The 19,945-nt window shown below is 42.2% G+C and overlaps 1 protein-coding gene across 28 annotated transcripts in view; it reads left to right on the top strand.

Moving 5' to 3' along the window:
* Positions 1 to 16,841, top strand: part of FBRSL1 (fibrosin like 1) — a 733,202-nt gene extending 716,361 nt beyond the window's left edge. For 7 of the 28 annotated variants that reach the window (XM_037879226.2, XM_027817327.3, XM_027817328.3 and 4 more), the window contains 6 exons: positions 154 to 237; positions 1,209 to 1,341; positions 5,747 to 5,830; positions 8,223 to 8,306; positions 9,382 to 9,616; positions 14,715 to 16,841. In XM_037879226.2, the coding sequence (XP_037735154.1) occupies positions 154 to 237; positions 1,209 to 1,341; positions 5,747 to 5,830; positions 8,223 to 8,306; positions 9,382 to 9,616; positions 14,715 to 15,948 (1,854 nt within the window). In that variant the 3' untranslated portion in view covers positions 15,949 to 16,841. The remainder of the gene's footprint in view (positions 1 to 153; positions 238 to 1,208; positions 1,342 to 5,746; positions 5,831 to 8,222; positions 8,307 to 9,381; positions 9,617 to 14,714) is intronic. The other 21 variants (XM_043529080.1, XM_027817331.3, XM_043529083.1 and 18 more) reach the window with 7 other exon arrangements.
* Positions 16,842 to 19,945: the final 3,104 nt, after the last annotated feature.

Below are 19,945 nucleotides of genomic sequence, written 5' to 3'. Positions count from 1 at the left end.
GGGCAAGGAAATTGGGTTGAATGGTAGCAAAAACACACAGCAGATATTAAGTATGAAGCCAGAGGAAGTTGAGGGGAGGGGGAGGGTAATTTTGCCCAAGATCCAGCTTTTTACGAAGCATACATGTTTAATATCATTTCCCTTCTGCACTAGTACCTCCTGTGGAATATGGAGTATTATCCTATTCAGAATGAAATGACCGATACGGTGAAGGACATTTTACAAAACATAGAGCAGGCGAGTAGAATGATAGTTACTGTGTCAGAGGTGGATGGGTTTTCTTCTTTGATTCTGTGGGGGGATGGGAGGGAATTTAAAAACTGAAGAGGTAACAAGATTAGGTACATTGGGTGCCATTACAAACTCAACATTCCCCATGTCAGGTGCCTACACTTAGAATAGCAGATACCACAGTAAAACAATCTCTATCGTGATTTTTTTTCATGGCTCCCACTGTAGTTTTTGTCCAGTTAATAATGAATATTTAGTGCTTTCCCTTGGAGCTTTTTAATTAATGCCATTAAAATGGCCAATGTAAATTTTAGTAAGTGAAAATATCATTTCAGCTGTACATTTAGAAAAAGACTTATTTTCTCAGCATAGGTGAAGTCTGGCAATGTATCAGTCTGGCTCTTTGCTAGTAGCCTGGCATACTCTAGGAGAAGGTTAAAAATCTCATCCAGAGTCTCAGAGGCAGTTTTCTTCATTCCTCCACATCTCTTCTCTCCCCCTACTCCTTTCATTTGGTGTTTACTAGATGTAGAAAAGGAATAGTCTGCGAAAGTCTCTCTCGCTCTCTCTGAACTGGAGCAACAAAGCACAGAACTCTGTCGTCGACTCTTAAGGCTTCTGGTTCTGTCTGTAGCTTTCAGCCTGTGGAATGTTTTTTGTCAGGTCAAGACTGCAGACTGATCCTAGGGTGCAGTGCACTTAGTGTATCATGTTGCATGCTCCGCTGTGTATGCTGTGGGGCTAAGAGCTCACTTCAGACCTTATTCATGTGAATGAGGCAGGCAGCTGAGAAGCTGTGGAGTGAAATGGCCTTATAGATGTTGTCAGACCATGACTACGGTATGTGACCAGAGACACTGCCGTCATACTCACTAACTCTCCCTGGCAGTACTAAGCAGCAGTGAGCCTGAACTCTCTCTTTTCTCCCCATAAAGAAAGGAAATGTATAATGAGATTGTTCTTGTATCATTTGACAGCAAATGCAGCTGGATCCCCACAAGCTAGACATAGGCGGTAAACTTGACCTGTTCAGCAGACCTCCTGCCCCTGGAATTTTTCCAGGATTCCATTACCCACAAGATCTTGCCAGGCCTCTGTTTTCCACGACAGGTAAGAGAGAATAGTCATTTTTGCAGAAATGTCACGCACTCAATGGATTTCATGTGTTTTCTCCTTTTACTATTATGTATCAACAATTATAGCAGTACAATATGTTAGTCTGCATAATGGTTTGAAAATATTAGAGAATATTGGTAAACTATTCTTTTAGAACAGATCCGTCTGTTCTGCTGGGTCTTCCTGTTTCAGTCCAAATGGAAACTACGTGTTACCCCACAAGGCAAGAGATGATGACAAATTACAGTAAACTCTGATAGGAATTGCTTCTTGAATTTGGGTCTCTCCAGCTGGCTTTTAGTTTAGTTTTCCACATGCCGGATTAACATGCTATATGAAGCTGGTCAAAAAATGATTTTGCAAAAAAATTCAAAGTTGTTTCCATTGCAGAGGGTTTGAAATTGATCCATCTTCTGTTGTTTTTTTAAAATTGTCCATGCTGTATACTCCCCCAAATTTTTGTTTTTTGTCTGCCGAAAACGTGGTTTTCTGAGAACATAAAGTTTCAGTAACAATTGATTTAAAAAAATCACAGAAAACATAAAAATTCAATGTTGACAATTTTTCATTAAAATCTTTTTTTTCCCCTATACCAAAATACCATATAATCCACATTGAATTCTTCCCAGTAGCTGTCACTGAAACAGTCTGCAACTCTGATGTTCTACTGTGTATGGTTATTGTTTTATATTCAGGAAGATTTCCAGCTGCAGAATACGCTCTCTCTTCTCCCCCTACGGTCCTTCTTTCCCCCAACCCACTTCTGACTATTTCCTTATGTTAGATACCTAAGTCTGCCCCCAGAGCGAGGCGTGCAGTTTCTAGCTGCAGTCAGTGAAAGCTGTGCACTTGGATAGGATGACAGAATACGATTTTAGTTTATATAATTAACTAGTGGGTAATTTACATGGTGTTTTAATTTCCTCACCTTACTCTGTTTTTAGGATTATTCCTGGGGAATTCTGTGCCACTGCACAATGCAGAATTTGTGCAGAATTAATGTTCTATGCAGAATTTCATTTTTCCCTGAAGAATTGGTGCTGCAGAGCTGCTGGCTGCCACTAGGGGCTGCTGGACTCAGCAGAGCCTGCCTCTCTAGCTCGCAAATACAGGACACTGATTGGGGCGGTGGGAGGAGGGACCGGGAGCTGGAGGTTCCCAGCAAGTACTGAAGGAAGGAGGTGGTGTGCAGGAAACTCCATACAAGCCGAGGACCCAGAATCTCTCTCTGGATCTCTGGGCTCTCGGGGGTACAAGTATCTGGGCTGCCTGGTGCTGGGGGGTCGTTTTCTCCCAAGATATGCCCCGCTGGCAAGTGTGACACACTCAGACTGAGGCACCCAATAAAAGCATAACAGAGAAACAGGAACTGGGTTGTCGTAGGGGTGTCTTTAATTCTACTTCTGGAGGAATCTTTTTTGTTGTCTGTATTGTTGCAGACATACTTGTTGACAGGTATTTTGAAATAAATTACCAAAATAATTGAAACTGGTGTGATTATATTGTTTTATTTTGACAAATAAAATATGTAGAATTTTGCAGAATTTTAAAATATTGTGTGCAGAATTTTTATTTTTTTTTGGAACAGAATTCCCCCCAAGAGCATAGGGTTGCAGTATCACTTGTGTATATTTGTGACCAGTTTAATCAAATTCATCCCCAGTGTAACCCCATTAAAATTCATATGATTAGAAGTAGCATGAATTTTTTCCCAAATCCTAAAAAGAAAACTAACCCAGCATCAGGTTGAGATTCAAATACCAGCTTTGTTGAAGGCTGCATAACTGGGACCTGTTTGTCTGTCTGCAATGATTTGTGGAAGTGAATTACAAAGGGCGAGTGGCTGGTGGCTTCACCACACATAAGCAATGTGCCCGTCATACAGTTTTTATGCTGTATGATGCCACCCTGCATATGTAGGTCTCTAAACAGGTGCCCAGATGCTATGGTGATGTCTTTATGTGTGTATGTGTATACATACTGATTACTTTAACTATGGGAGCTGCTTTTCCTTCCACTATCTTCAGATCAAACCCTTGTTGTTTTTAAAGATGTCCGCATGATCTCTGGTTTTGCCACGGAGGTCTGTATTATAGTACAGTTTGCAGTCATAAACAGAAATGCAGCAAAAGTGCTGTCCAGTTAGTATCTTTAGCATTTCTTTAAAGGAAGCAAGCATGCCTGAGAAATATCTATATCGCTAATGATTTAATAACGACAAGCTTATTTCTTAACAAAAGCAAGAAGTGAAGTAGCATGGAATAGATTTGTTTAGAGAAGGCAAATTAATAGAATCCTTTACTTCAACTGGAGATAAATAACCTTAGAGCAACTAGTCTGTGAGTATATTAATCACAACAGCCATCACACCGTAAATCTAGGTAAAGTGTGCTATCAGAGAACAGCAGAGTGAACAAACATTGCAGCAGTAATATATGGATAAATAAATCTTTTACTCTACAATATCTGAGGCATTCTTTTCACCTGATTGAACAAGTGCGTAGTTGGTGTGAATCATTGGTTCTGCTGCATTGCCTTGTTACTGTGGGAGACATAAGTTATCTTAGGGCCACCTGTCTTCAGGACGGATGTTCAGCTGCCTGGCAGACGTTATATTTAATAACTACCTGACAGCCCATAGTGCTGCTCCTGGCTTTCTCCAGAGGATTTTTTATTATCAGCCCTTGTAGTTGAGTTTGTAAGCCATCTCCTTTGAAGAAATCTACCATCCGTTATACATCTTCTGAAATCTTAAAGGATTAGATAGATGACAGTCTCCATCCATCTTGAAGCAGTGGAGCGGTTGGAATGTTTATAGATAACCTCAGGTTTCGTTGCTGTGGTCTCTCTTAAGTTTCCTTAATTCATTTTCTGGCTGCTTAGGTTTGTCGTGCCCAAGTTGGTGTGGGACTCGCGTGTCTCTGGGGCTTTAAAGTATGCTCATGTTCAGGACACATCACTCTGTTTAACACTGATCTTCTGTGCATCAGTTCCTGCCACAGATAATGGATAGGTACATCCATGTCCTGGTTTGGGAGGTGGAGATTGGCCATGTTTGGGTAGCAGTTTCTGCTCTGAAGTTTAGTTACTACCCATGTGACTCTTCGTAGTGCCACATCCCTGTGGGGCCATGTTGGTACCAGGTGCTCCAGACAGACTCTACTTCTTATTCCAATCTTAATGGAGGGGGGAAAGTTAACTTTTTATTGACTACATTTACAATGCAACTTGAGAAAAGCTAGCAATAAAGCACTGCACCTGAAAGCTGTACTAAGTTCTTGGTCAATTCTGAGTACAGCTAAGGCTGGTCTCAAGAAAGTGCCGGTTCTGTCATTGCCTGATGGAGTCCTATTAGTTCATAACGAAATGTGGAGATGGGGGAGCTTGTTTTTAGAGGTAGACATGTTTTTGTGTCCTTTGAGCAAGGCAGGAGGGTATATTTACATTAAACCATTGTCTAAAGAATTTCCCAGCATTTCAGCTGCAATAATGGGAATATTAGCACAGGCAGGGCTTCAGCTGGTCACCAGCATTTTAAACAGCATGTCATCTAACCCTGCATGGAGCTGGTCTACCCAACCTAGTGTTTAAAATGCTGGCAGCCACCCGGGCCTTTATATAAGCTAGGTCTCCCACCACTGAGACCACCAGTTGAGCTGAATTAACCGTTAGCCATGATGGGAAATTTTAGGAAAGATTTTCTACCATAGACAAGGCCCCAGAAGCCTTGAATCCCAGCAACTCAGCAAAGTCTGGCGTGATGCTCCCCAGCTGGCAGTGGACAGTGTCACCAAACTTGACAACAAATGGGCAGGGGGACCTCATGTGATTTAATGCTGGTCTCAAAATGCAACACACAATGCATTCAGGGAACCTCAAGGCCGATATCCGGTTGCTGTCCAGTTAGTATCATTAACATTTTCAGTGCATTCAGGGAATCTCAAGACAGATACCCGGGATAGGGATGATGGGTGTTGTGCTCCCAATGTGCCCATCACAAAGTGCTGCTTCACATGCATCCACGCCAGCAGCTGTCCCAGTTCAGAATGGTCTCGGTCTTGCTCTGTGACCTTGGGTGACCCAGCCCAGTTTACATGCCGTGAAATAAATGACCATGCTACATGAATCTTTTATAAAAAGGCATCAAGATCAGAGTTTTTCAGAGAATTAGTAAATTTTATGCAAGATCTCTCATTCACCCTTTGTCTTGCCCTGATTTAGGGAAAAGGGAAAGAAATTCTTCGTGTTGCTAGATTTCAGATGCCACCTCTGTGGTGCTTAAGTATGTCCCATGCCTTTGTATCTACCTAATGGACTCGATGGACAGGAGCTTCGGCTTTTCATATTAAACACTTACCCATCACTGGACTAAAAACATATCACTCCCTTGTTGCCACAGGTGCTGCACATCCAGCCACCACCCCTTTTGGACCCTCACCTCATCACAGCAGCTTCCTGCCTACCAGCCATTTGGCAGGTAAGTGTAAGTACACCCTGCTTTCACATTTATTGTTCTATGTAATTCATTCCATGGATCAGCCGTGTCTGAGATACCATAGCACTGAGGGGTGGGGTTTAACCCCCCACAGGAAACAGAAGCTATGTAGGAATCTGTTCCTCCATCACACCCTTTGTTTTTCCACTTCCAAATTACTTCCTAAGGTCAGCAGCCATAGTAGATCCCTCCACTGCCAATGGATGGAGAGTCTCAGAAAGATGGAACTCCATGAATGATAAGCCATTGTGGGTGCTCACTTACATCTTGGTGTAAAGGTTTATTCCATTCTGTACAATTAAATGTGTGTGTAGTGGGCTCAAAGAAACAATAAGGATTTGTGCCATTAGATGGATAAATAATTAGAAATTAGGAAGCTTATCAAAAGGTGATCAAAAGAAAAAGGATAATTTAGCACTTCCAATCATTGGCAAAGTATGTCTCAAACAAAGCATAAGTTAAAATGTGTTTCTCCCACATCTCTTCCCACCTATTAAGTTCTTGGCTGGGTTTTTTATTAGAGCTGGATGAACAATTACCCAATATATTTTGCTTGCTTTTCTGTTCCCCTAATTGGCTGGAAGCAGACCCTGATTTTCTAAAATTTCTTCATTCTAAATTATGCACAAAATCAGTTTCCCTTTTTCGATATAGTGCTCATGAGCAGTTCATAATATCACTCAAAGTTCAAGCTGTGTTGGGTGGTTTTGATAATACGGGTTTTTCTACTCATGGAGTTATTCAGGAATAAGTATGTCTTTCTGGTTTTTTGCATAATCCACTTCCAAAGTGGATTAAGATCATTTGGAAAAAACAACACATTTGTATTCCAGAATCCGCGTTATTCAGGAATGGCCATTCCACTTTAAATTCACACCCTACCTTATTCTGTACTAACTTTCATGTGTTGTCAAGCCCTTACTCTCATCCAGTCAGTGAACAGAATATGCCCTATGATGACCTGTTCGAATTCAATTTCCAGGGCAGAAACCCCCTGGTAACTTGTTTTCTTTGAATTTTTTCCAACACTCAATTAAAATTTACTGTTTCTGCAAATGAGTCACCCTAATATTCAGTACAAGAGTAGGGTGCAAACACAGAGCCAATTAGTGTAAAAATTCTAATTGGTGTATTTGTGGAAAACTTTGTAGTGTTCACCCAGCTCTTGTCTGTTATTTAGGATGTTTTAGGTCTGGTCAGAATTTAATGGTAGCAGTGTAGTGAGGGAACTTAGTGCCCTGGCTTAGCAAGGCCTTACGACTGTGGTCTACTTCCTCACTAGTGAGCGAGGATAAACAGTCCTCTGAGGCTGAGACTACACCAGCCTTTTTTCCCTAGTCGTAGCGCTAGTGCAGACCCTTCTCTGGCATTTTAGCCAACTGCTCATCTAACCGGACTCAGAGCAGGTCTAAAAAACCAGGTGGCTGACAGACAATAGCCCCAGTCTACACTCGCGCCCCCAGTGTCACTGTGGCTAGTGGCTCTGTACAAGGACTTGTAGTGCTAAAGGCCCAGGTGTATAGTTGCTATAGGGATGGATGTCTGTAGTGATTCACTTAGGATTACGTCTGTGAAAAGGTTACACAGTAGACAATACAGCGGTGCATACAAAAGCGATAGTGAAACAAGATGACCTCTCAGGCCACTTACCAAAGTGCCTGTAGTTCCCGTTTCAAGGTAACTGAAATATAATAAGTAGTGAGCAAATAAAGTTCATCTGTATCGAAAAGCATTGTCCTAATAAGCCGTCAGCCCCCTGCTTGCTAGAATGGTTTTGTGTTTAGTTCCTCCACTAACTGTCTAATGCTGCCCAAATATCAGCTAGCAGCAGTGTGGTGTTTGTGTCTGGCCTCGCCCTTTCTCAGGTGTAGGGTTACTAATGCAGGAGCCTTTTGTTATCCTATACCAAGGCTTCTGGATTTTGTCAGAGCTTTATTTTAAATTGATGTCTACACTGTAACATGGTGCAGAACCCAGAGCAGGCTCGGAAAGGGGCTGGAGAGCAAATCAGTATATCCAAGTCATCTTATGTCCTGAAAAGGTTGTTGCAAGGTCCACTCATGCCAGTTCACAGCTCGTCATTGCCACATGTAGCTTAGTAGCTGCCACCCCAATTTCAACTATTAGAACTTAACTTCTAGCTCCCCTCTGACTGGCATACAAAAGTTGACTGCATCTGTTTGTGTAGTAAGCACTGAATCCCTTCTCCATTTTTTAACATGCTGGGAATTTTCTGTGCAAAGAACCTTGCAATAAGGAGGATCAGCTTAAAGTCTGACCTAATCCTACTTGGATTCAGAGCATTCAAAAGGGGAGGGGTGCGTTTCATTCTCCAACATTCTTGGCTAAATGCCTGCTAAATCCCTGTTTGCCTTTCCAGATCCATTTAGCAGGTCAAGCACCTTCAGCGGCCTTGGGAACTTAGGCAGCAATGCCTTTGGAGGATTAGGCAGTCATGCTCTGAGTAAGTACTGGCTGGGTTACTGCAGACAAACATCCCTTCCAAAAAAGCCACATGCTAATATTTACAGCAGCTGGTGGTAGTTTTTAAAAAAGTTATTTCCTAACCTCCATTATCCTATCTGAAAACACTGCACCTAAGATTTCCAGGTCTCTGCGGTGGGAGCTTTTCTGCATGTCGCGTGAATCAGTAGCCGTGCTTCTGCATCTCTTCACCGCTCAAGATTGTTGCCTTGTGTGCTCTTAGAGGTGCCAGAGCCGTGAAACTCTGCAAGCTCTGCTACCCTACTGGCGTGTAAAGTGACACCCTTCAACAGCGAAGACTTGCAGTAGAACAGCCATTGATATCTCTCCTAAATCACTGTGCAGACGTACCCCCTCCCGCCAACTCCCATGGAGTTCCACATATAGAATGATTTTCCTTTAAAAGCACATTACTGGCAGGCGAGGCATGCTTGGCAGACGCACGTAGGGGAGCATGCATGTGCATCTCAGGCAGAGCAGGGGACGAATTCTGGATTGGTGGACAAAAATCAAGTGACTGATCAGCTAAAAGGAGAGTGTGAACCACGGCCAAGCTCTGTTTAAAAAACAAAAAATACAACTACCCATCACCTGTGCTTTCCTTAACTAACAGGGCCCCGAGTCCCCAGTGCAGGTAGCTGATTTTCTGTAATTACCTGTAGCCTTTTAGTTTACGTCCGTGACGGGAGCTAGTGAGCACTGGTTGTGATGGATCCCATGGTGGCGGGGAGAGAAGGAGAAGCTGGGCGATTCTGAATCATCTCTCATGGCGTTAATGGTCTCATTACCTTGCAGGAGTTACTCAGATCTGTAGTTAAAGCTACCCCCGCAAACAGCCTTAAGAGCGGCTGTGTCTTTCACCAGTTATCAGAAGTGGTCAGAACTTCCTGCTAAGAGCTTTCCCTGAGCCCAGAATGAGAAGCCTTGAAAGGATAGTTATGGTTATAATTGGCACTTTACAGAATTTATTTGGGATAATTTGGTGTGAATTATTTCTCAACTCTTGTTCAAAAGAAAGGAAAAAATCTGTTCCCTTTTGCCCCCCACTATTCTAGCTCACAACAGCATTTTTGCTCACAAAGACGGTCCAAATCTACAGAGCTTTAATAATCCCCACGAGCCATGGAATAGACTTCATCGAACCCCACCTTCCTTCCCGACACCTCCACAGTGGCCTAAGCCAGGGGATTCCGAACGAAGCTCCTCAGTAACCAACCACGACAGAGACCGGGAGCGGGAGTCAGAGAAGAGGGATCTTTCACTGAATAAAGATGACAGAGAGAAAGAGAGGTACGTGGCTTTGGGCACTTTCTTGTACCCCTTAATCTTCAACTCCCCCTCCAGTGGCCTTGATTTCGGTATAATTGTAAATCTGCTGCTGAGTGATGTGAGCAAATTCTCTCTGAAGCCATCAACAGGCCTTCTCCTCCACTCAGCACTTCCATAGGCATGTTTTTGGCAAGACCGAAACAAACAGACCGTCCTCGAATGTCACTCTCTGTGGCAACGTGGTGAACAAGTCCATCCTGTCCTGCCACTAGGCCATTTGTCAGGTAGACTCTATCCCCGAAGTGCCTCTCATTAGACAGCTGGAGAATGAGAGCTGCTGTGGGCTGCAGCGTTTTCTGTCTTTCAAAACATCTCAGGTAAGCAAAGGTTTGCAAACTGCATTGTGATACTGTGATATGATCTCTCTCATTCCCATACACTGAGCTAAGGGCAATGCCTTAGCCAGGTATCTCAAATAAAACCCAAACAGTTCTGTTGAGAAACCAAAGTAGACTGGTTTGGCAGGATCCAGAAAAGAAAAAGCCTACATGGGATTCCTCTTTAGCTGTTGCCAGTCTAGTGCTAACATGATGCTAATGCATAAACCAAGAGGTGAACAATAAGTCATTAATTTTAGTTCTATTAGGAACATGTCCAGAGATGAAAATAATCTGTGAAGCAGGCAGATTTCAAGCTCCTGTGAAAAAATGGCCCCATGAAAAAGAAACTTAAAAAAACTAAACCAGACCAATATCTCTCTCGTGAGGCTTGCAAGGGAAATTGTCAATTGTAGAATCAAGAGAACCTACTATCTTTCACTTCATTGTGAATGTAATGCTTATGAAAGATGCTAGAGTGACCGATCTGCAGACCAATACACTCTATTTACCCACAGAACAGGTACCTTATAGCCTGGAAGGTTCTCCACACCCTCCTCTGTGCTTCCTTCCCTGACTTGAAGCGACCAGGGTGTGGAGCTCAGACTCCATGGCCCATTCGGATCCTGTTAGCAGTCTCACCAGAGAGCCCAAGCATACCAACTGCTCAAAAAATGAGCTGGTAGTTTTGTGAGATGGATGCTTGTAAAGAATGTCAGCTAGCACTGCCCACTAACAGTTGCACATGCTAGTCTGGATACTTCACAAACGTTTGTCCCATAGTACTAACAGGGTAAACGCAAATGTCTGTGGAGCATATGCAAAAATATTAGGGAACTCATGTTGATGGGCAATCCGTTAATTTGAGTTTAAAAACTGCTCTAGTGTAGGTTTTAAGTGGTGATTGGAATATTTCACCTGTGCTCCACGTAGTGCTTTGTCTTCTAGGTGTATGATTTTGATCTAACACGCCCTTCGTGACTTAGGCCAGGTTAGCTGAGCAGCTAACTCTGTATGTGTGTTTTACCTTGGCAGTTGATACGAACCAACTATTCCTAGATTTGTATGCCTGATACCAGCACATTCTACAGAACGCCCTCCACTCTGGAAATGGCTTTTCCACCTTCACTTGTTCCACACACAGTCAGACCTTCAGGGCAAACTGCAAGGCCTTTCTGTTTACTTGGAACATTTTTGAGCTGGGAGGGTATTGCTGGTACTTCAGAGTGGTAATGACAAAGAGTTGTCATCTGGACGGGATTTGACCTGGTGAGTTTGGAGATGAAAATCTGGCCCAGGGCATTAGTAATGATTTATGCAGTCCATCTCTCTAGTATTATGAACAGAGGCGAGGTTAAATTCTGACCTCTCTTACTCCCATGCACTAAAGTCAGGAAGATTGTATAAGAGTAATGTCCCAGAATCCTAAATAGCATAGAGCTATAGTCTCTGGTACAATTTACAGACACACATTTTTGAAAGGGGAAGAAGAACTCCTTTGCATATAAATTTAGAGCTTGTCTGCATGGGAAAAAGAATAGGAGTACCTGTGGCACCTTAGAGACTAACATTTATTTGAGCATAAGCTTTCATGAGCTACAGCTCACTTCATCGGATGCATACAGTGGGGAGATTTATATACACAGAGAACATGAAACAATGGGTGTTACCATACACACTGTAACAAGAGTGATCAGGTAAGGAGAGCGGGCGGGAAAAACCTTCTGTAATGATAATCAAGGTGGGCCATTTCCAGCAGTTGACAAGAACGTCTGAGGAACAGTGTGTGTGTGGGGGGGGGGGGGAAATAAACATGGGGAAATAGTTTTACTTTGTGTAATGACCCATCCACTCCCAGTCTTTATTCAAGCCTAAGTTAATTGTATCCAGTTTGCAAATTAATTCCAATTCAGCAGTCTCTTGTTGGAGTCTGTTTCTGAAGTTTTTTTGTGGAAGAATTGCCACTTTTAGGTCTGTAATCGAGTGACCAAAGAGACTGAAGTGTTCTCTGACTGATTTGTGAATGTTATAATTCTTGACATCTGATTTGTGTCCATGTATTCTTTTACATAGAGACTGTCCAGTTTGGCCAATGTACATGGCAGAGGGGCATTGCTGGCACACGATGGCATATATCACATTGGTAGATGTGCAGGTGAACGAGCCTCTGATAGTGTGGCTGATGTGATTAGGCCCTATGATGGTGTCCCCTGAATAGATATGTGGGCACAGTTGGCAATGGGCTTTATTGCAAGGATAGGTTTCTGGGTTAGTGGTTTTGTTGTGTGGTGTGTGGTTGCTGGTGAGTATTTGCTTCAGGTTGGGGGGCTGTCTGTAGGCAAGGACTGGCCTGTCTCCCAAGATCTGTGAGAGTGATGGGTCGTCCTTCAGGATAGGTTGTAGATCCTTGATGATGCATTGGAGAGGTTTTAGTTGGGGGCTGAAGGTGATGGCTAGTGACGTTCTGTTATTTTCTTAGGCTTGAATAGAGACTGGGAGTGGATGTGTCATTACACAAAGTAAAACTATTTCCCCATGTTTATCTTCCCCCCCCCCCCCCCCCCCCCCCCCCCCCCCCCCCCCCCCCCCCCCCCCCCACACACACACACACACACACACACTGTTCCTCACACATTCTTGTCAACTGCTGGAAATGGCCCACCTTGATTATGACTACAAAAGGTCTTCCCCTCCGCCCCCCCGCTCTCCTGCTGGTAATAGTTCACATTACCTAATCACTCTTGTTACAGTGTGTATGGTAACACCCATTGTTTCATGTTCTCTGTGTATCTAAATCTCCCCACTGTATTTTCTACTGCATGCATCCGATGAAGTGAGCTGTAGCTCACGAAAGCTTTTGCTCAAATATATTTGTTAGTCTCTAAGGTGCCACAAGTACTCCTTTTCTTTTTGCCAATACAGACTAACACGGCTGCTACTCTGAAATCTGCATGGGAAGAAATTAAGACAAATTAACTAAAGGTTTGAATTTCAAAGTGCATTAGTTAAAGGGCATTAAACCCCTATCTGGACATTCATTTCAAAATAAAGTGGCATTAGGTCACGTTAGCTTAATTCACTTCACTAAAGCGAACAAAGATCACTTTACTTCAGCGTGAGACCATCCAGAAAGGGGTTTAAATTGCTTAAACTTTAAAATTAGGCCAACAACTATGTTGGTCAGAGGTATGAAAGAAACACATGACTGACACGGCTAAACCAACCTAATCTCCAGTGCAGAGGCAGCTATGTTGCGCAACAGTGTTTGTGTCAATGTAGTTACCATCATTTGGGGAGGCAGTGTTCCTACTCCAATAGAAAAGCCCTTTCTGTCAGCGTAGGCTATGTCTACACTATGGGAGTATGCCATAGGGTCCATAATGTAGGCAGGCTATTAGTAAATCAGCTTAACTGACCTAAAAACATCACCAGGTGTGTCTACCACAGCATCTAATACCTTTTGCTGAACCAATACCAAAGGTTTGCCAAAATTCAGTGCCCTGAAAAATAAGCAAATGGAGAGAAATACTCACAGAACTCCAACAGCACCTGCTAGTTTTCACCATGAGAGTCATTCAGCTCATGACAGTAACCCAAAAAAAAGCTTGAGCATCATTAAGTTTCTCAGTTGTCTCGTACTTTGCATTTAGCGCACCTTTTATCCAAAGATCACACTTGGATAAAGGGTGAGCACTTTGAAAAGGGTGAGCATTACTTACTCGTCTCCCCTTTTAGGGATAGGAGCAACTGAGGCACAGTGAGGTTAATTGATTTGCCCAAGGTCAAACAACACATCAGTGGCACAACTGGGAATACAACCCCACTCTCATGCTTCCCATTCCCACTCAAAACGCTGGATATCATCCCTGCTTGTGTGCGAGGGTGCTCATTTAGTCAGCACCAGTGCATTAAACTGTCTGTGCCTCAAAGCAGCCCTTTTTGAAAGGCAGTCTGATCAATCAGTTTCATGTGCATATATCTCCAGTGCTTGGGATTTTTTTCTTAGACATCTTAAATAACTGCTGAAATTGCAGCACTGAGCTCAGTTGAACTGAACTAAAGAGGAGATCTCCCTAGGAAAACAAATGTTACCTCATGTTCAGGCTACTCAAGCCCCAATATAGGAGAGTTTAAGATGGATTTGTTTTATGAAGAATTTAGTGTAAATGTGCGTAGAACTTGAGACTAAGTTGCCAAAAGATTCAGTGTCTTTGTCTTAGAGGCATGTCACATGGCATCAGTGCAGCCATCTAGGTAACTCAAGCAGATCTTAAAAAATTAATGGCTAGGTAATAAATTATATTTATTGATTGATAGCATAATGATTAATTCCTTGGTTGGCACAGTCTAGAAAAATATTTTTTAAATAATCTACTGACCCTTTTGGCCCTCCACTAGCCTGTCTCTTAAGGAGACTAAAATTTAAATGGAGATAAGGTCACCTGTTAAAGATGACTTTGGTGTTCTCATATTCATGTCCCATTTTGCAAGTCACCAAACAAGTGCACATTTAACATTCTTTGCTCATGAGTAGCCCATAGATGGAATAGCCGGCTGCAAGACAGTGCTCAGCATTTAACACTGCTATGCCTGCTGCTAGCCAAAGCTGTTAGTCCCTCATTTTCAGAAGGTCTGTGTTGGCCCACAATTTTAATAGTAACATATACTTCTGTCCATCGTTGGCATAGGTATTTGGTGTAAACAAGCACACACCAACAATAAGGTATTTTCTCTTTAAACAGGGATCTCATGGATAAAAACAGACATTCAAATAGATCCTCACCGGCATCAGCTCCTGTGACCCATCAGATCAGCAACCTCATCCGCAGCAACAGTCAGACCTCCAGCGATCCCATCAGGCAAGTTAGCATTGGTGAAAGGGAAAGGGCCAAAGAACCAGAGAGAGAGCACCCTGACCGACTGAGAGAGCTGCCCATAACAGAACACAAGATAAAAGAGAGCCGTTCCCCCGTGAAGGAAACTCCAAGCCATGATAAGAGACCCTCCGAGGACAACACAAAGCCAGTAATTCAGTCTGTATCTCCCTACAGCAAACCCGCACTAAGCGAGAGCTTGAAACTTAGCAATTTAATGAACAAAGATATAGAGAGAAAGCCAGAGCTTCCAAGTGACCTCCAGAAGATTAAGAATGACATCAAGGTCAAAGAGGAGCGCAAGGAGGACAGTGATGTGCTGGTGGTGGGATCTGAACCTTCACAGCATTCCAGAACAGTGGAACATCCACCACCACCTTCTTTGCATGGATTACCATTGCCCCATTCTATGGCCACCACGATGCCTCTCTCCATGAGTAGCGTTCACCAGATGAACAACATGAATGTTCTAGACCGCAGCAGAATGATGACCCCTCTCATGGGCATGAATCCTTTGTCAGGACGGGAGAGACTGCCACATCCTGGATTTTCTTGGGACCCAGTGAGGGACCCATTGCGAGATGCCTACCGGAGCTTAGATTTGCATCGTCGAATGGACTTCCAGCTCCGGACAGATCCCATCCACAGGTTTCCTACCACCTCTGGATTTTATGACCATGAACGTTCTTACAGAGACAGAGAACCACACGACTATAACCATGAAAACCTTCTTGAAGCCCGCCGAGAGCAGGAGAGGTTGCGGCAAGTGGAGGAGAGGGAGCGCTTGCACTTACGGGAAGAACTTGAGCGCGCCAGAATGCACCACCTGCACTCGTCCCCTATCGAAAGTCATCTGGCACACATGCCATCGTTCATGCCTCACTTAAGCGGGATGCATTATCCCAGACTCAGTCCATCCACTGCCATGCACAATGGAATCTTAAATAGGAACCCACCAACCGCAGCGTTGAGTGCCCCGCCCCCTTTGGTACCAGCAAGCAGTACTAGACCTGCCTCCCCACGCAGGACTACCCCACTCACAAACTCAGAGTCCAGGGACTATTCCCCCTCTAGGAACCCCAAAGAAGTAGAGGCACGATAGTCCCCAACAGGGTGAATTTTAAACTTGGTTGTATATAGAACAACAAAAATCTTTTACAAAATGCACTGCTGTAACCCTTTTTTTTTTTTAAATGTAAAATTTATAGAAGTTAAGCACAGTTCCATAAATAATGGGGGTCAGGGGTTTCAAACTTTCCAACAAGAAGGTTGCTAAGAATGGGAATTTAATATATATAGGTATTGATTTTTTTTATTTTATTTTTGTTTCTGTGCTAAAATTAGTTATTAAAAATATCAAGTTTGTACATTTTTTCCCAAATGTGAGAAACATTTTTAATGGATTTGTATTTTTTTTAATTTTGTGCTCTTTATTCACTTAAAAAAAGAGAAATTTTGCTTTTAGTTAAATTTGCATTTAAAATGCCTCAGATCCTTAAGAAAATTACCCAGGGTTTCTTAAAGTATTATTTATGGAAATACTGTAGTTTCTTACAGTCCACTGTGAGGTTCCCTAACTGAGGCCAATCGATCACTTATCTTGGTACTTTGGAACCGAAGTTACAGATATATATTAAAATATTATTATTAATAATAATAATGTACAAAACTGTTTGTTTTTTGCCTTATAATATTATGCAGAAATTTAAGAGGAATTTTTTTTGACTTCTTGTTTTAAACAAAACAAACAAAGAAAACAAACTGTAAATATTCTGTTAATATAAATGTACACCAATATTAAATTCTTAACATAGGTAGACTTTATAAAAAAAAAAAAGGTTTCTAGAACCACTCTGGTTATTTGTTAACATGGTTACAACTCATTCTTGTCACAGTCAGAAATACACACTCAGAAAGCTAAGTGCAGCATATATACTTCAACTATGCAAGAACTTGGAGGCAGGTCTTAGTGGATGTTGGGGGGAGGAAGATTTTTAAAAAAAAAACCCAAAAAAACAAAACAACTTGCAACTCTGGAGACAGAATGGAAATGGCATGTGAACAGAAAGAAGGATGCTTGTGTTTAACAAAAAAAAAAAAAAAGAGAGAGCGAGAGAGACTGCATTTTTTTTGTACAAACACAAGGGACAGTTCACCAAGGAGAGAGACGCTCCTGGGAGGAGATTATGGTTTCCTACTTTTCAAGATGGCAAAGACAGATGGAACTGGCACAGTACCCATGCGGCAGACCCTTTCTTTAATTTTTTTTTCTTTTTTCCTTTTTTTTTCTTTTTTCCTTTTTTTGTTTGTGTGTGTGTGTGTGTGTGCGCGTGTGTGTTGTGGGCAGGCTCGCTGGCAAGCAAGGACAATTTTCCGTGGACCCCTTGTGCTAATTGTGCAGTGTTCTTATTGGAATCTGTATACAAGACAAAGTAGAATTTTAGGAGTGCAAAAAAAAAAAAAGTCTAATGGTTGATTTAAAAAAAAGAAATTCTGATGTATTATCTATAGTACATGAAGACCATAAGCAAATGTTTGTTGCAGTGTGGTTCTGCCTTGAACTGGCTTTTTGGAATGATTTTTATTTTTTATTTCAAATTTTACTTTTCATTCATATGTAAATTTTGCCATGTTTTACTTGCTGTACCATTTCCCCCTCCTTTATTTTATTTTTCAGTATCCATGTTTTATATATCCTGGGCTTTTACTCTCTAGTTAATTCAGCCATCTGCTACTATTTTCTTTCCTTGACTCTGTATCTCGTTTCCCTCCCTCCCCCTCCCAACCTCCCCCCTGCACCCCTGTAATTTTAAACATTCAGTTTCCTTGTAGATCAATGAAGATAAATACAACATTGATTTTGGATGAAAAAAGGTAGTTGAGTGTTTGTGTGTCATAGCCAGTCCTCTTGACTTTGAGGCTAATGGTTTATCGACAGATTTGCTGAGCCCTTTAATACCAGTCGTGCTTCAGGTGCTTTGATGGCCCAGCCACCGTGTGATGAAGAGGTTGAGGGGTTTGTTTAAAATCCTTCCCTGATTAGCATCCCCTTACCCTAAGAACCTTGCCCATTGGCCAAGGATTTAGCTCTTAGCACTTCAGACACAATATCAAAGGTATCAGAATGAAGAACTTGGACAGCTGCTAGAATAGCTGTGGTGTGTGAAACAGCTCAAATTGTACTCTGTTGCAGAGAGTGGCACTTCCTCATACACAAGCCGTAATTACAAGTTCTCGATGTCTCTGTAGCACATACAGGTTTATGCCACCTTTTGGGGGGGGGGGGGGGGGAATAGAAATGCAGTTGTTTCATGGGCAACAGCTTGCTTAAAGAACAATGCTGCTGGCATAGCTCTGGGGAGAATGGGAAGGTTACAGCCCCGAAGCTCAGTTCGCCACATGCATTTTCATGTATTTCCCCCTTAGGCTGATAGAAGACATCTGCAGGAAGCGGGGGCACTCTGAATTCCCCTGTCCTCCTTCCTATCAATAACTAGCTGATTTAACAGTGGGCAAGGCTGTTTTAACAGCATGTTACAGCTTCTGTTTTTAAGTTTGTGTGTGACTAAATTACCCAGTGTTAAAAAAAAAAAGTGGTCTTTAGGCTGATGTGAAAGGAGACAAAATAGGCATTAAAAATCAGCACCTGCTACCCCCACCAGAAATTGGAGAAACGTATAACACATGGTGGAAGTGAAAAGTGTCTTGGCCTCAGCACAAAGAGCTATTAGTAATCTTGGCTCATGGATAATGTTGGCATTGATATTCTCTTCCACCCCCATTGTGCAATGGGCCATCTTGTTTGACAACACTTTTACAGTAGAGCCCGAGGCAAACTCAGCATGTTACAACCTTAGTGTCCATTAAAAAGATCGTATAGCTATATCTTTTGAATGCTCAGAACTGTCAACAAGAATGGAGTATGTATGCAATCCAGTTAAAAGCCTACTGTACAGTAATAGTCCACGTAATACCTAATAAGTGGGCATTAATTTAGTGGCCAGCTACAATAGAATTCCTGAAGAATTCATCATGAATGGTATTCAATCTGTCACAACAGCAAAGGAAGTCCGTGATTTGCCGTTTACTGTATTGTGAAGCATTATGTGAAAGTGTAACAGCAATGGTTCATTAACGCTGCACCACCGTGGAATTCCTATGGAATTATACAGTACTGTTCAACTTCCGTAGCAAAACAGTTCATCATGATTAATCATCTTATTACACTAAACAGAGAAACAAACTAACTCAGCTTTACTCCTTTAGCTACCCAAGTTGAACCTGCTCTTACTAAGAGGGGAGTACTACACAGATCTTTCTGCTTGTTCGCAATTTCTGCTTCATTTATGCTCTTTCAGTTTCCCACCCCCACTTTTGATTCTTCCATTTTCAGCCATCACCTGGGAGATCTTTCCCCACTCGCTGGTAGAGGTGGGACTTAGTGGAAAAACAGCAGTGGTATTGACAGCTGCTGAAGGAAGTGCGTGGAATTCAGCAAGGTCTATTTTCACGAAGAAGCTACAGAAAGAATAAGGAGAGGGAAATAGGCTCTTGTCTACATTAACTCTACTTTTATCTGAGACATCAGGAGCATTTAGGTACCAACTGGAATACAGTTGGTTTCCTGACATGAGGTTTATAATTATGAATGTACTAGCTTCTCTTCATAAACAGTTACTGCAACTGGTACCTGTTTTTTTAATTGAACAGTCAAATAATGAAAAACTGTACTGACTATCCATCTGACGGGCTGGGTGGAGACAGTGGATTGTAGGCTAAAGCTAATTCCTAAAACAATAGGGGATTGTAGGAATCCCCAAAGTTACGTGGCAAAAAAATAAGCATTAAAGAATTTGACAATAAGGCAGATCTGCTGCTCCCTTACCTAAAGAACAAACATCTGGGGAGCATCCACGTTAACTTAAAAGAGTAAAACAAAAAGTTTGTTCCCTCTAGGAATCCTCAGTTGTCCAGGCTGTCACAGCAGGAATTCTCAGATTTTGAATATGCATCTCATTATTATTAATTAATTTACAGAAGGAGCAAAGGAAAGAAATTAGAGAAGCCAAAATAAGCAGAAATGGAATGTCCCAGCAGTT

Source organism: Chelonia mydas, chromosome 15 (assembly GCF_015237465.2).
Source record: "Chelonia mydas isolate rCheMyd1 chromosome 15, rCheMyd1.pri.v2, whole genome shotgun sequence".
NCBI lineage: Eukaryota > Metazoa > Chordata > Testudines > Cheloniidae > Chelonia > Chelonia mydas.
Note: the sequence above shows the minus strand (reverse complement) of the source record. Positions and strands in the feature narration are given on the sequence as shown.